At 39.2% G+C, this 14,262-nt stretch overlaps 1 protein-coding gene across 1 annotated transcript; it reads left to right on the top strand.

The window, feature by feature from the left end:
* The first annotated feature begins 364 nt into the window (after nucleotides 1-364).
* On the top strand, nucleotides 365-11,125 carry atad1a (ATPase family AAA domain containing 1a). The gene is made up of 10 exons (XM_083911674.1): nucleotides 365-401; nucleotides 2,099-2,299; nucleotides 2,509-2,607; nucleotides 2,708-2,828; nucleotides 4,524-4,724; nucleotides 5,690-5,796; nucleotides 6,382-6,471; nucleotides 7,075-7,125; nucleotides 7,332-7,507; nucleotides 8,736-11,125. Exons 2-10 carry the CDS (start codon nucleotides 2,126-2,128, stop codon nucleotides 8,863-8,865), a joined length of 1,149 nt encoding a protein of 382 aa, XP_083767800.1. The 5' UTR covers nucleotides 365-401; nucleotides 2,099-2,125; the 3' UTR covers nucleotides 8,866-11,125.
* The last annotated feature ends 3,137 nt before the right edge of the window (nucleotides 11,126-14,262 follow it).

Here is a 14,262-nt window from a genome sequence, read left to right as displayed (position 1 = left end):
AGTGCACAAAGTTAAACTATATTTTAAGATTGTAAATACGATTGATTACATAAATAAATATATTCCTCCACACTTCCACACTTCATTTTTACATTCACTGCAATACATACATGCACATTAATCACAAGTACACCAACACAGTAAATGGTTTGCATGGTAAATGGTCCAACATCTGTACTTTTTCCGTACATAGCCTACTGTACTTCTACCTGATGTAATGTAAATGGCGTTCATGGTGCTGATACGTAGGCTGTATTATCTGTGTGCATGCCCTGCCATCCAGTGGCTAACTGTGAGAAACATAGCAGCTCGTCGGCGGAACTAAAGAGTTTGTTCCTACCCGAGTTTCAAAACGTGGTGCACATGTGATGCCAGTGTTTTGCTGTCGGTTCCCGTTTACAGTAAGTAATATAACTCATAACTGTTTCGCCTGTTAACGATATCTTACATTCATGTGTGGTAGCATACAGAGTGTGGTTGATATGTTTTACTCAGCCCCCACGTTTATTTAATATATTAAGTGACAGTTTGGTGCTTGCTAGGTGCAGTCGTGTTAGCATTAGCTTGCCTGGAGATGCTAACTGACCAATTAATAGGATTTGTTACTTGGTGCTGGGACGTCAAACCAACACCATGGGAGTACTAGCTGCTGCTACCGTTAAATAAAAAAGCGCAGTTTATATCTTAGCGTTTATACCTCGGGATATTTTTAACGATCTGTGGCACCGTCACACACTCTTCAGTTCAAGTTTCTCACCATCTCCGTCCTCATTTATATGTTTTAATTGTACAAATGATGGAAAAAAGCCTAAAAAATCGGGGGTTAGAACGGAAGTACAGAGAGCCGTTGCTATGGAGATACACCGTCTCGTCTAACTGGTGTGAAGTGGACGTTATACAACAAGCACTAACGTGATTTTATATTAAAGACATGTAAAATATATGATTTGGTTCAACCTACTCACTGCCATTATCGATGTCAACCAGGAGCAGCTGTGTGTGGGTTAATGTTAGTACACCAAAATCACGGTTTGGTACGTACCTCGGTTTTGATGTCATGGTACGGTACAGGACGGTACGGTACGGTTCATAGTTAAGGGAGGAAATAAAAAAGCTGGTTGGTTGTCAGAACGAATATACGTTTAATTAGTAAACAATTAAACACAGCTTTATCTGTCACTATGAAACATACAAATAAAATGTATAACACATATCAGAAACAACTCCAATAAATCAAATACGTCTGAAATAGTTGCAACTGCAGCTTTAACTTAGGTTATGGCATTTGCCCGTTCTACATTCCCAGGTAGGGGTCGTTGAAATGGTTTTGGGAGCACAGCCTGGTTTTTTTCACACCAACAGGGATAATTTAATCCTAAATAAGTCATAGAGTGTGGTCTATACCTACTCTGTAAAGTGTCCTGAGATAACTTTTGTCATGATTTGGCACTATAAATAAAATTGAATTGAATTGTGCATGTTGATAATTAACCTAGAATCATAAATTATCCCACACTTGGGATTTGAATGATAGGTGGACGTCTGCAAGCTCCGGTTACACTTTGTCATTCGGCATGCAGTGCTCTTCGTTCGCTAGCCATTGATTCACACCGAAAACATCGTGGGTGTGCGGGGTCGTCCTGGGCTGCCGCTGCCTGCTCTGCTATTCTCTGTTTAACCGACTCTCACTCGCTGGCTGCTACTGTGCACCCATGCTGTGCATGAGCCGGAGGCTAAATAAGACTGTACTTTTGCCGTATTTATGCTATGTTTGCCACCTCTGTATCCGCTCAGAAGTGCCCGTACCGTGACGGATCGGTACGGATACATGTATCGTTACACCCCTTGTTAATGTACACATGCAATATTTCCATTAACATACAGGAATGTACGCAAAATTAAATTGTGTGATTATTAAATAAAGCAATATGGGATTATAGTTCTCACCATAGAGTGCATCTTAAAGAATATGCTAAGGCTTGTAAAACACAGAATGAAATTACAAACCTTATCATTTCTGTTTACCTGCAACTCTGTAATGACATGTGCTTCCAGTTTCTGTCTATCTCATTGCTCTGTGCCCTTCACCTTTATCCAGCCAATGGACTGACATCAGCCACCAGAAATGCTGCTTAAAGATCTTCCCAGAGAGGCCCTGATGCGGCCGTTGTCCAGGAATGAAGTGGTGGGCATGTTGTTGAGATTGACCATCTTTGGCGCAGCGACCTACTACAGCATCAAATGGGTTGTAGACGCTATGGATCCTACCACCAAACAGAAAAGCGAAGCCAAGAAAAGGGTATATATAATATAACACGTAACATAAGCATTTATATTATGTATGATCAAGGTATACATAGCTATTTAATCAGGTTCTCCACTGTCAGTATAGCAGATATGGTTAAGAAATGAAAGGAATGCCTGGAGCGGCATTTTGCACACCATGTTATCATTTTGTGTCTTCAGCTGAGGTGTGTGTGTGTGTGTGTGTGTGTCTCCTCTCTACAGGCAGAACGGCTGATGAAAAGGATTGGCGTTGAGGGCGTCAAACTAACAGAGTATGAGATGAACATTGCATCTCATCTCGTTGATCCGCAAACTATGAAGGTAGCAACTGTAATCCTCATCCATGACATTGAAATTATCGAATGTCATGATATTTTTACTCTTTTATCTTTGCACTTAACCATACTACGCCTTCCTGCAGGTGTCATGGAGAGATATAGCGGGTCTGGATGAGGTCATCAATGAACTGCAGGACACAGTCATCCTGCCTTTTCAGAAAAGACACCTTTTAGCTGGATCCAAACTCTTTCAGCCTCCTAAAGGTACCACAGCATGTCATCTAATCAGAACTGCAATGGTCAAACTTAACACATAATCTTTAAGATTAAATTCTTAAAGGAATTATGAGTGATGTACTAATGGATTTGAAGCAACTGTGGACATTTATGTCTGCCATTATTTAATCTTCAGTGTTTCTAGAAAGACAATTACGATAGTTGTTGTTGTTCAACCTCAATTTTAAGGTGTTTTCACCCACATTCGTCAACTACAATTTCCCACTTTTATGAAAGCAGGGTTTAATTTGATTTAATTAATTTTTTTATTTTACTTCAGTTCCCACCTCCAACACAATACTTTACCCAAATGATGTGATGTTTATACACCACCGCACACTAACCACATTCTTTCGTTTCAATGTGGGGAGGTCACAGAGGAGAAGTGGTTTTCATCATGATGGTAGGGATGTGAAGCAGTGTCTGCCCATGCAAATGTTCACACATTTTGCTCTGCCACCCAGAGTTAACTGAGCTGAACGTCTGGCGGTAACTGCCCCGCTGCATTAAAAATGCTTGCCTTTTTTGGGAAACGCTCTTGAAGGTAGGCAGTTGTCAGTACAGATACCGAGCGGCGGTGTCAAAGCAGCTTAAGGAGAGAACATTTTATGCTACATGCCCCCTTCCAACAGTAAACAAAATAACATTAATTGTCTGCAATGCTGTCAGCAGACACTTGGTTTCTTAACGAGGCAGGCCTGTACTTCCTGGCAAGTCAATAGGCTTTTTAGTCGGCTTTATAATGAAATGTGTGTTACGCTGGTTTAAAGTCAGTCAATCTCATTAGCTGCCTTGTCTTTCTTTTCAGGACCATCTTGCTTCTTTGTCCTACAATTATGTGTAAGAGGACCAGTGCTGTTAACTTTTTGATGGACTATCTGCTGAAGAAAGTCAGCCATTTAACCTCATGATCAATATTTATTTCTAAATTGAGAATCAAAACAATAAGAACCGAGTCAATGTTTGACTGCACTTTCCATCACGACTAAAGTTGGTGTGCATCTGCACTTAGTTGATTACATTACAATACAAACCACGTACAAAGCAAAAAAGAAACTTCTTCCTCAACATATCCAGGGTCTGTTTAAAATTAAGGCTTCCAGTTATAACCTGAGAAAACCACCATTATTTTAGAAACCAAAGACTCAAACTACTGTAAAAAATCACTGTCTCTCTGTTAGAGTGGTTATAATTGTCCTGAAAATAACAAATTAAACTTTATAAGAAGGACATGATTTCTCATTACAGTATGGAAAATTTAGTTCAATGTTTTTGTACTATTTTGGGCTATGAACTGTGCACTATTCTGTATTTTGTTACATCAAATTGTACTGATTAGTTTCAAATGTCTGTGATCCTTTTGTATTAGAGTACATTTTTTAAGGTAAAAGGGGCAGGGGTATATGAGCCTTGGCTTCAACATACACCCTTTTGGTTATATAAGCTTGATATATACCAGAATAAATAAATTCATTCATTCAAATATCTCCCCACTGTTGGCAACAGTAAGTCCCAATAATAAGGTCTGTAAATCATTTTATAATTTTCCTTTAACAGGATGTATTTTATGGGTATACAACTATTCTGAATAATATATGCAGGAATTGCACTGCTTTTAGTACTAATTTTAGTACTTTGAACAAAGTGAGAAAGTTGAAAGAAACAGTAATTTTGTCCTTGCAGGTGTTTTATTGTTTGGTCCTCCAGGATGTGGGAAGACCATGATCGCCAAGGCAACAGCCAAAGCCTCGGGCTGCAAGTTTATCAACCTTCAGGCCTCCACCCTGACAGACATGTGGTACGGCGAATCGCAGAAGCTGACTGCTGCTGTCTTCTCATTGGCTGTCAAAATCCAGCCCTGCATCATCTTCATTGATGAGATGGGTAAGCTTGATTACTTTGAAAGTGTCAGTCAAGTTTATTACACTTTAAAATGTGAGTTCTCTTTATGTTTACTCTTTCAAGCTGAAATGGTTTCAAAAAGCTGATACCGACATTGTTTTGATATTTTCAGTTTCCATACCTGCAAATAATTTATATAATATCAATGGTTTCCTTCAGAATTTTATTTTTGTCAAGCTTTAAAAAAAGATCTAAAGCTGCACTGCAAAACTTTCTTTTCTAGGTTAGTAGCAGCAGCTCCTTAAAGCATAGTGTGTGGGTTTTTTTTGGTGCTTTTACAGACAGCCCGAATTATGATGTCCCCACTATCACTGTAGGACAGGAGGTTTCAAAGCCTGACACAAACCCCTCCCACCCCACGTCAAAATCGTATAAACTGCCCCCGCCTCCTGCCCTTCCTTCTAATGCCTCACTGCTCTAGTACCTTAGTAATGTCTCACCGCTCTAGTACCTTAGTAATGTCTCACCGCTCTAGTACCTTAGTAATGTCTCACCGCTCTAGTACCTTAGTAATGCCTCACAGCTCTAGTACCTTAGTAATGTCTCACTGCTCTAGTACCTTAGTAATGCCTCACAGCTCTAGTACCTAAGTAATGTCTAAGTATCAAAACTACAGCTCTCATTTTGCTTTGGTAGATGTAAACATCAAGTATTAAAGGGCTTCGGTGCAAATGACATTATGTGCTCATTTGTTTATCGGTGGGTCAAAAGTAAAATCTTGAATGGGGGGGATTGGAGATGCTAATTTGTAATTTTTTTTCTGACCAATAGCCGATCCCCATTAACCACAAGTGAGCCCCAGTTCACCGGTCTGGGATCTAATCCTATTTCATCCCCAATGAAGTTGCCCAAACAGATTTGAACCTGGCCTCAGTCTATTTCGCAGACACGTTTTGTGTAACTGCTGTCTTCATTCCTATTTTATGTCTTTGTCTCTTGTGTGTTAGAGTCATTTCTGAGGAACCGCTCCAGCTTGGACCACGAGGCCACAGCCATGATGAAAGCGCAGTTCATGAGCCTGTGGGACGGCTTGGAAACTTCCTCAACTACTCAGGTAACACAACCACTTACTGCAATGTACCGACCTGATGAAGTCAAACTTAAAAGCAGTCATTAGAAAAGAACACCTATCCTTGCATGCAGGACATGGTACCTGTCCACATGGTTCCTGTGTTGTGTTTAAATGGGGGTTAAAGTGGAACCAGCGCTTCTAAGCCAATACACTTTTTGTCAAATTCAGCGAATTTCTGCTCAAGGTCCACTAGCTGTCCATTCTGTGTGCACTGAAACATATATGTTATGCATACAGTGCCCTGGTTCTGTAAATATAACAACATAGTATCGCATAAAAAACTATTCCAGCTGTTCTCCCTCGTCCTCACTCACGAGGAGCGGCTCTACCATGATAATAATAAAACGTTAATAGCATCAGAGATATTCACTTGCAAACTTGGTTTAAAATATTTCTTTAAACAATTTCCCCCTGGGATTATTAAAGTATTTCTGATTCTGATTTGTTTGGGTGTTGAGTTCAAATATCAACAATCTTTCTCCAGAATCGCAGACTCCATATTTAATTCAGCAGGTGGTTTTGTCAGGAATGCATAATGTATTCACATAGTGATTGTTATGATTGTAGGTGATGGTGATGGGAGCTACAAACAGGCCACAGGATGTTGATCCAGCCATTCTGCGCAGGATGCCCACCACTTTTCATGTTGGCCTGCCAGTAAGACACGAACACTTACATCGTCAAACTGTTGTAAATTAATACACAATATAAAATGTTGAAAGAATCATGTTTACTGGCATTTTTATATCCTAAATTTTATACGTATACATTTTTGGAATGGATTTGGCAATCACTTAGTTAAATTTAATTAAAAAAACAGTCAAAAAAGCTTGTATTCAAAGTACCTCTACTCCCCACTGTACCATGATTCTTGTAGCATTGTCAGCTAATCCTTGTTCAGTGATTTAAAAGGTGTGTGAGCTTTCTACTACACAGAGAGTAGCACAGCTTGACGCTGAATGTCTTATGGCTACTGGCCAAACCACAAATGCATGGGTTGAGTCTTTCTACCACAATAAACAGCCCCTTATCATGTCAGAAAAAAATATGTGAGCTATTGATGCTTAAAGGAGAAATTGGTAAATAAGTACAATGATAGCTTTTTTCAGTAACTGTATTTATACATGTGGTCTATGTATAATATGTTCAGGCACTTAGATAATGTCTGATAAGCACAGGTCTATAAACTGGTGATTAGTTGCTAATTGACAAGTACATGCAAGTGCACATTAACATGCCACTGTCCTTCTGTCCTTACAGAACCCAAGACAAAGACAGGATATCCTGAGGCTGATTTTAGCAGGAGAAAATGTAAGATGTGTTTTATTTCATCCAAGTCAGCTGGGGAAGACATTATTCTCTTTGCTGCTCTCTTTTGTCCTTTTATGAGACTCCTTGTACCGGTATGTTCACTGTCCAATCACATTCAATATCATGAACGCAGCCAAAGAACAATGACCGCTAACCGATTTATTCTTTATCATTTTCTCACATTGCTGCCCTGCTTTTCTACTCAGCTGAGCAATGCCATTAATCTGAAGGAGATTGCCGAGAGGACAGAGAGTTACTCTGGCAGTGACCTCCGGGAGCTTTGCCGCGATGCTGCTATGTACAGAGTCCGAGATTACGTCCGCAAGGAGCAGATGAGACAGATCGCTCAGCAGCTACAGGACGACGACGAGGAGGAGGAAAGGTATGACTCATATTTAAACACCCATACGATATCGTGGCCCTTGTGTCTCTTTGTTTAAATACAAAACGTGCCCTAAACAGACAAGGTTAGAGAAGTGTGGGTTTTTTAAAGCTGATAGCAATATTGTTTTTAGTGATGTGCATACTGGTACTCTCTAACTTTACATTTGACTTAACATTTCCACAAATTAACCATTCTTTTTTAGTTTTCAGTGAGATATTGAAAGTTATTGTGATCAATTTAATTAAGTGCTTTATGTCATTAATTTGGTTGATTTTGAAAGCATGTTATATTTTATAAAGGCTAAATATCTCATCTGTTTTACTCATGCTTCAGTTGTTGCTAAGCAACTATTGAAACCCTGTTGGAGCCACAATTGCTAAAAGAAGAAATATTTTTAGCATTTAGTTGCCAGCACTCTCAACACAAAGGTGTCAGCATGTTGTTTCGATATGAAGAAGCAGTAAACATTGCCAAAGGCTCTCTACTGACATGCAGCCTGACCCGCCGTCATGTGGCGTTTTCTAAAACTACCATTAAGAAGTTAGTTTGTCCCTGCAGCAGAATTATTAAAATAGAAGGAAATTGACTTGTATATGTTGCAACCAACTTTATCACGTCGGGATTATGAAGAAATTTAAAGCACTGAGGGAATGCAAAATAAGAACAGTAAAACGTCCTGAAATTTAAAAAAAAAGGCAAATTGTAGAACTTAAAAAAGGTAATATGAAATATGTAATAAGCCATACATATTTAAATTTTAGAAAATCAAAAAGCAACATGTAAAGCTGTATCTCGGCTGCTCATCAAGTATGGCAATATGTAAGTATAGACCCATTCCAATTTAAATAGGTTTTTCTCCGTCAACAATAAAATAGGCCCTCCTGGGCAGGCCGCCTGCTCATACCAAGGTAGTAGCTAATATGGCATGTAACTTAGACCAGAAGCTACGATTCACCAAAGTCACACAATAATGGGAACAAACAAAAGCAGCAGTAGACTTGCAATTCCTGTGTTCTGCGAGGAAAAAATACTGTTCTGTCAAATGAGTCTGTTGGCTTTGAAAAGTACACGGTGCCAGTTTCCTGTGGGAACGGGCAAGGTAATGTTTTTTTCTCAGGCGTGGAGTGATACAGAATTGTGCAAAGTAATTATAGATCATAGTCACTGTGTTTATGCAGGTCTGTGTGTCTATGTGACCCCTGACCTCTCATATCCTTTTCTCCAGACCTGTGGATGAGGACCGGTTGCGTCCAGTCACCCAGCTGGATCTCCTTTTCGGCCTGGACAAGATGAAGGAATCTAAGAAGGCCACAGCCTACATGTGTCCCATTGTGTCTGAGGTACCCCTTGACTGAACACCAACACTGCACCACGATGGGAAACGTTTTCTTCTCGCTTTTGTCCGCGGTCACCACGCAGAGGCTCCTCCCCCGACATGTCCGGGGTGCAGCTGGAAGAGCCAGAAAGCAGCCATACTTTTCTTCAAGTGTATTTATCCAAGCAGGGTTTGTTCTGAGCATGCTCACTTTCAGCACAACTACAGTTACATTACATTCAGAAAACAATTTTATTCCTACTGGCCACTGAATAAGAGTCAATGTCTTGCACTGGACATTTTTGCTCCGTTTGGAAGAGGAAAATTCCTTAAACGTTATGAATCTGTGTGCAGTTACTACTTGTAGTGCTACAAACTGCTCTACTACAATGCTGTAAGTGTTCATTTACCTACCACTGACTGACACATGATCATTAGCTGAGGAAATTGACTCATGATTCAAGTCTGAACTCCAGCTCAGTTTAATCTTTCAAGGTTTGTTGCTTGATTGATCTTTCTGTTTTGGGAAACCACAGGTTTGAATAACAAAGACTTAAATCACTTTAAAATGATATTCCCACCAACATTAAAAGCTGACAACAACATCAGATGTCATCACTATTTGCTTTTCATGACCATTCACATGGTTGATCAACATTCTTTTTATTATTATTTATTTTTATTTAGAGAGGATGTATTAAGCCACTATGAGGTTGTAACAGTAAACTGCAGTAATGTGATACTCATCACGTAATAAGTTAATGCTCCCAAGGAGTACAAATTTAAATGTGTATTTTCAGGTACAGTACAATAACATGTAACAGTTAGATGTATGTTTTTAGTCATGAAAGGAGCACAGCTGTAGATGCCATCAGGTCATAATATGTATATGACAATTAGGAGGGAGAGCGGACAAAGTCAGCCGCAGGGGAAATATAATATTTTACTTTAGCTATCATTGAGCTTAGTGAAACTCCTAATTCCACTGGAACATTTAGAGACCTGATGGTACAGATTCAAATTTCATCACTTTTCAGTACATGAGAGCATAAATATTTCAATAAAACTAAAAGGGCTTCCAGAGAACACAGACCTCCGCCATAGCCATGCCCTATCTGCTCCAGAATGTAATAGCTTAAATAAATAGACCAGTATATGCCATTATGTCAATATCTACTACTAATGGCTGTTAAATTATACTTACCTAATTTATTACTGCTCAGTCCACCACATATGTATCATAGGAACTGTGCTGTGTGCATGTTCGTGAATGTGGAGGCAAAGTGAAAAGCCAAAACAATAAATATACCTGAAGTTACCTGATCTTATGAATGGTCTTCAGTGCATTTAGTGTTGCTTTGAAACGCATAATTCTGATTTTTTCAATCCAAAACAACAATAGCTGTTGTTTCATGCTGTTCAAATCTTACCAGTGTTTTACACCAAGACGTTTTTTTAGTTTCATATTTATTGTGCCATTATAAGTCTCCATTGTTTCATTTTGACTGTTTTTATGAACTTTCATGTCATACTCCATGCATCAATCAGCGCCTGTCACCGCAACACACATCAGGGAGTTATTTTGATTATCAGTGTAAGAAGAGCGTGACTTTTAAAACACAAAAGCTTTCAATCAGCTGTCAGTCTGAAGTTGTTGCGACATGCTTTTCTGACTTCCCTCTGTACAAAAAGCTTCTTGATTCGCCCCCCTGGTCACAGCATGTGTTCATGGATCGGTTCGTGGGTCTCATACAGACCTTTCTCCTACTCAATATGAGCAAGTCAGGGCATACTGGTCATTCAATCATGGCCACGTGGTGGCACTATAGCTTCACTGTCCTGTAATTCAGGCAGTAAGCTTGAGAAATGGGCTGCTCACATGAAGAGCATAGAATAGAGAACCCTGCATACCGGATTGTTTCTCCCTTATCGGTTAATTCAGTGATATTTAGACATCTGTTGCTCTTTATTAGAGTTCCTCAGGTGACAGTTAAGGGTCAAAAGGTTGCAATCTAAAAAAGGTATTTTGTCGCTGCAGCTTACAGGTTGTAGATCTCTTTCTTGGAGAAGGGTCCAAATGCTTTTTCTTAATTCAATATCTCATATCAGGTCATTTACCAGTTATTTAGCGGACACTAATTCTATGAATACAGTGTCTATATGCAGTCAAATATGTGTATGTGTTGAATATGATATGTCACTGTAACGTGTATTTATTAAATTACACTGAAGAAATGTTTTTTTTTTAACCAGCAAAATGTTACCTGGATTATTTAAGCATGCATTTCAACTTGTTTGTCTTTGTCCTGTCCTTGTTTAAGTGTATTAAGTGTAATAAATGTTATCATTCCCAAAAGATGTCAGTCCAGCCTGTGGACTTCAACCAATACATGTTATTAATAGTTCGATAAGGTAATTATTGCGTAATATAACCTAATTAGCAAAATATTAAACCAGCTTATAGCTTTGTTTTGGGGATGGGTGATAATAGACTGAAATTAAATATGGTAATAAGGGGCCAAAAGCAAAGGGTTATAATGTGTAAACACATTTCAAGATAGCAATGAAGGGAGACTATTTAGTCATAGTAAAGTAACATTTTGGTAACAATATGGTGACAGTACAATTGCTATATCAGTGCAATAGTCAAATTTAAAAAGCTAATATGTTGACATTCATGGAGTAATAACGTGTTAATAATGAGGTAATATAGGTTGATGCTTTCACAATAGTAGCTTACAGTTGATAACACTGATTAGCCAATCGGCATTATCAACTGTGCAGACCAAAATGCCTCTGAACCATGGACTGTATCAAAAATGGACGTAGCAGGGGGTCCGTTCTGTCAACTTGAGGCAATCGACCTCGCCTACGGGAGTCGTCATTTTGTCAGAATTTTATTTTTTTTGTACCAGGCCTTAAATAGGTTTAATTATGCTGTGAATACGGCCTATTTAACGTCAAGGTCAATGAGAAATTGGTCTATTGTGCAAACTACCCTAGTGGCCACGCTGAGAACTATAGTTTTTGGCACTTCCGTATTGGATCAACCAGGAAGTCGCTGTTGTGGGGACCTGCTCTGGACACTATTTGGTACACTTAGTCACAGCAATGAAACATGACCTTCAACCAATCACAGCATTGAAGAGGCGTTGATTGGTACGTTTTGAACAGTTCGCTATAATATGTTTCTGTAAGACAATATAGTAACAGAATTTGATTCATTTTTGATCCACGTTGCCTAGTTTGACTGTTCAATCAGAGTTTCCTGAGCCTGGTAAGTTGTAAGCTGATAAACTGTTGTGATTGGCTGCTGAAAATCTGTCCGAATAGGAGAGGGGTCAGACATACCTTCCAGAACAAGTTAATCGTGAACTGATCAACAGATTTATCTTGTTTCCACACTTTATTAATAATAATAGCAAAATGACAATTACCATATTATAATGCAGAAATTTAATTCTGTAAATTCTGCAACTGTTGCAGTCAGATCCTGTACCCTTTAGGCATGCATCAATAAGCCATTGTTGGCCATGTGGAAAGAGTAATATCTTGAATACGGCCATAATCAAGATATTACTCTTTCCACTTTGTTTCAGTTTGCTCCAGCTCTACTGCTGGTATCTAACAAAAGTTTTGCTGACAGCCAAATCATTTTAAAATGATGATCTAAGTTTTTAATGGATGTCTAGCTAGGTGCTCTAAGGTCATGACATCTTAATTACCCACTCATAAGGGCAATGCAAGATCATGTGAAATGATTTTTTAACAACCTATTAGGATTTTCGTATAACAGCTATTTGATAATGATAATAGCTCATCCCATGTATTAAGCTTCTCCTGGCAGTCATCCAAGCTGAGACTGCTGTGAAAACCAGCATGAAATCTGCTGCAGATATTTTAGATCCCTACAGGATAATTTCAAATAACTTAAGTGGTCCTTTGGCTTTCCATCATGCGCCACCGTAAGGTCAAAATTTCAATTTGGTTTTGCATTAAATATCTGCAAAACAAATGACATTTCCATCAACCTCAGCTACACAATTCATTTTGTCTGCTGTTGATTAGTCTAGCATTGTCAGACCTTTCTCCTGTGTCAGCAATGGAGTATCATCTGGCTCCACCTGTTTATCATTCTGGGATGGGGGGCACTCTAGGTTGTTTGTATTTCTTTACACCGATCACAATCAGTCGTGGGCGTTGCTAAGCCCTAGATGCAGCAATGGTGCCCTTGCAAAACAGATAGCCAAAGGTACCATTAGAGAATTGCCAGATGCCAGGCTTTATCCCAGCACTGTACAGTACATCTGGTCAACCAGACTAGCTGTAAAATGAGCAAATGTAAGCATACTAACAGGCTTAACCAGATGGTAAACATTCGTCCTATAGAGAAGCTGAACATCAACATGTTACCACTGTCATTATGTCCATGTCATAATGCTGCTATATGGATATGATATAGATTAATGTTCATAATATTTTTAATATAATTTTTGGGGACAATTTGATACATCCTTGACAACTTCCTGTCCAACGTTATTGCAAGGGTCTAAGGATTTTCACCTTTATCTTTATTTCAGACAGTCAACCCCTAAAATGGAGCTATACACCTAAAAAGACAAAAGTTATGTTGGAGAAAATATACCCACCAGAGTTTAAGCCATCAATAAAACATGAATAAATGCTCAAAGTATACCATATAAGAGTAAAAGCATTGCTGACTTTTATGTATGCAGGATTTATGGGATACACTCATGTTGTGTACCAGTGCCTCTGTATTTACACCAGTGAGATACTCTGTTCAACTATGATTGTAATACTATTCCACCCTTGTGTGAGTTTGAGGGTGAGGGTGGATGTGCGTGTGTGGTGTGGGGGTGAAGGAGCCATTTGCCCCAAGAAACAATTGTCTCTCCTGGACATGATTCATCACTATTGGATTGTCCCCTCTCTGCTCAGCACATGGAAACAGCGGGCTCACTCACCAGCATTGATGATGACAAAGCGGTATTAATGGGCTCTGAGGATCACTCAGAGCCCATTCATCTCATCTATAAGTCCCAAAGCCTAACCGTGGTTTGAGAATTCCCCAGGTAAACTGTTGTGTTTTAAGAAAGAGTTATGGGATGCCACTAAGTGCAGATATGTTGCTCCCTCTAGTGTGGACAGATGGTTAGGTGATATTTACAGTTCAAACTTTAATGAGTCAAAGTCTGGAGTATTTTCCTTCAACTAGTAAGCCCTGCAAGGATCTATGTCTGATCTTTGACTGAGAGTCATCGATTAGTTATTCATTAAGCTATTGATGAGTTATTCATGAAGAAGGAGTCAAAGTGAAGGTCCCCAACAGGGCCGCTGCTAAGCTTCTGGGGGGCCTAAGCATAAATAGTCAGAATGGTCAGGGAGAGCAACTGTCAACTTTGCTAACATGCCACAT

This window comes from Echiichthys vipera (genome assembly GCF_963691815.1).
Source record: "Echiichthys vipera genome assembly, chromosome: 4".
In the NCBI taxonomy this organism is placed as follows: Eukaryota; Metazoa; Chordata; class Actinopteri; order Perciformes; family Trachinidae; genus Echiichthys; species Echiichthys vipera.
This window is presented reverse-complemented; position numbering and strand designations above follow the sequence as displayed.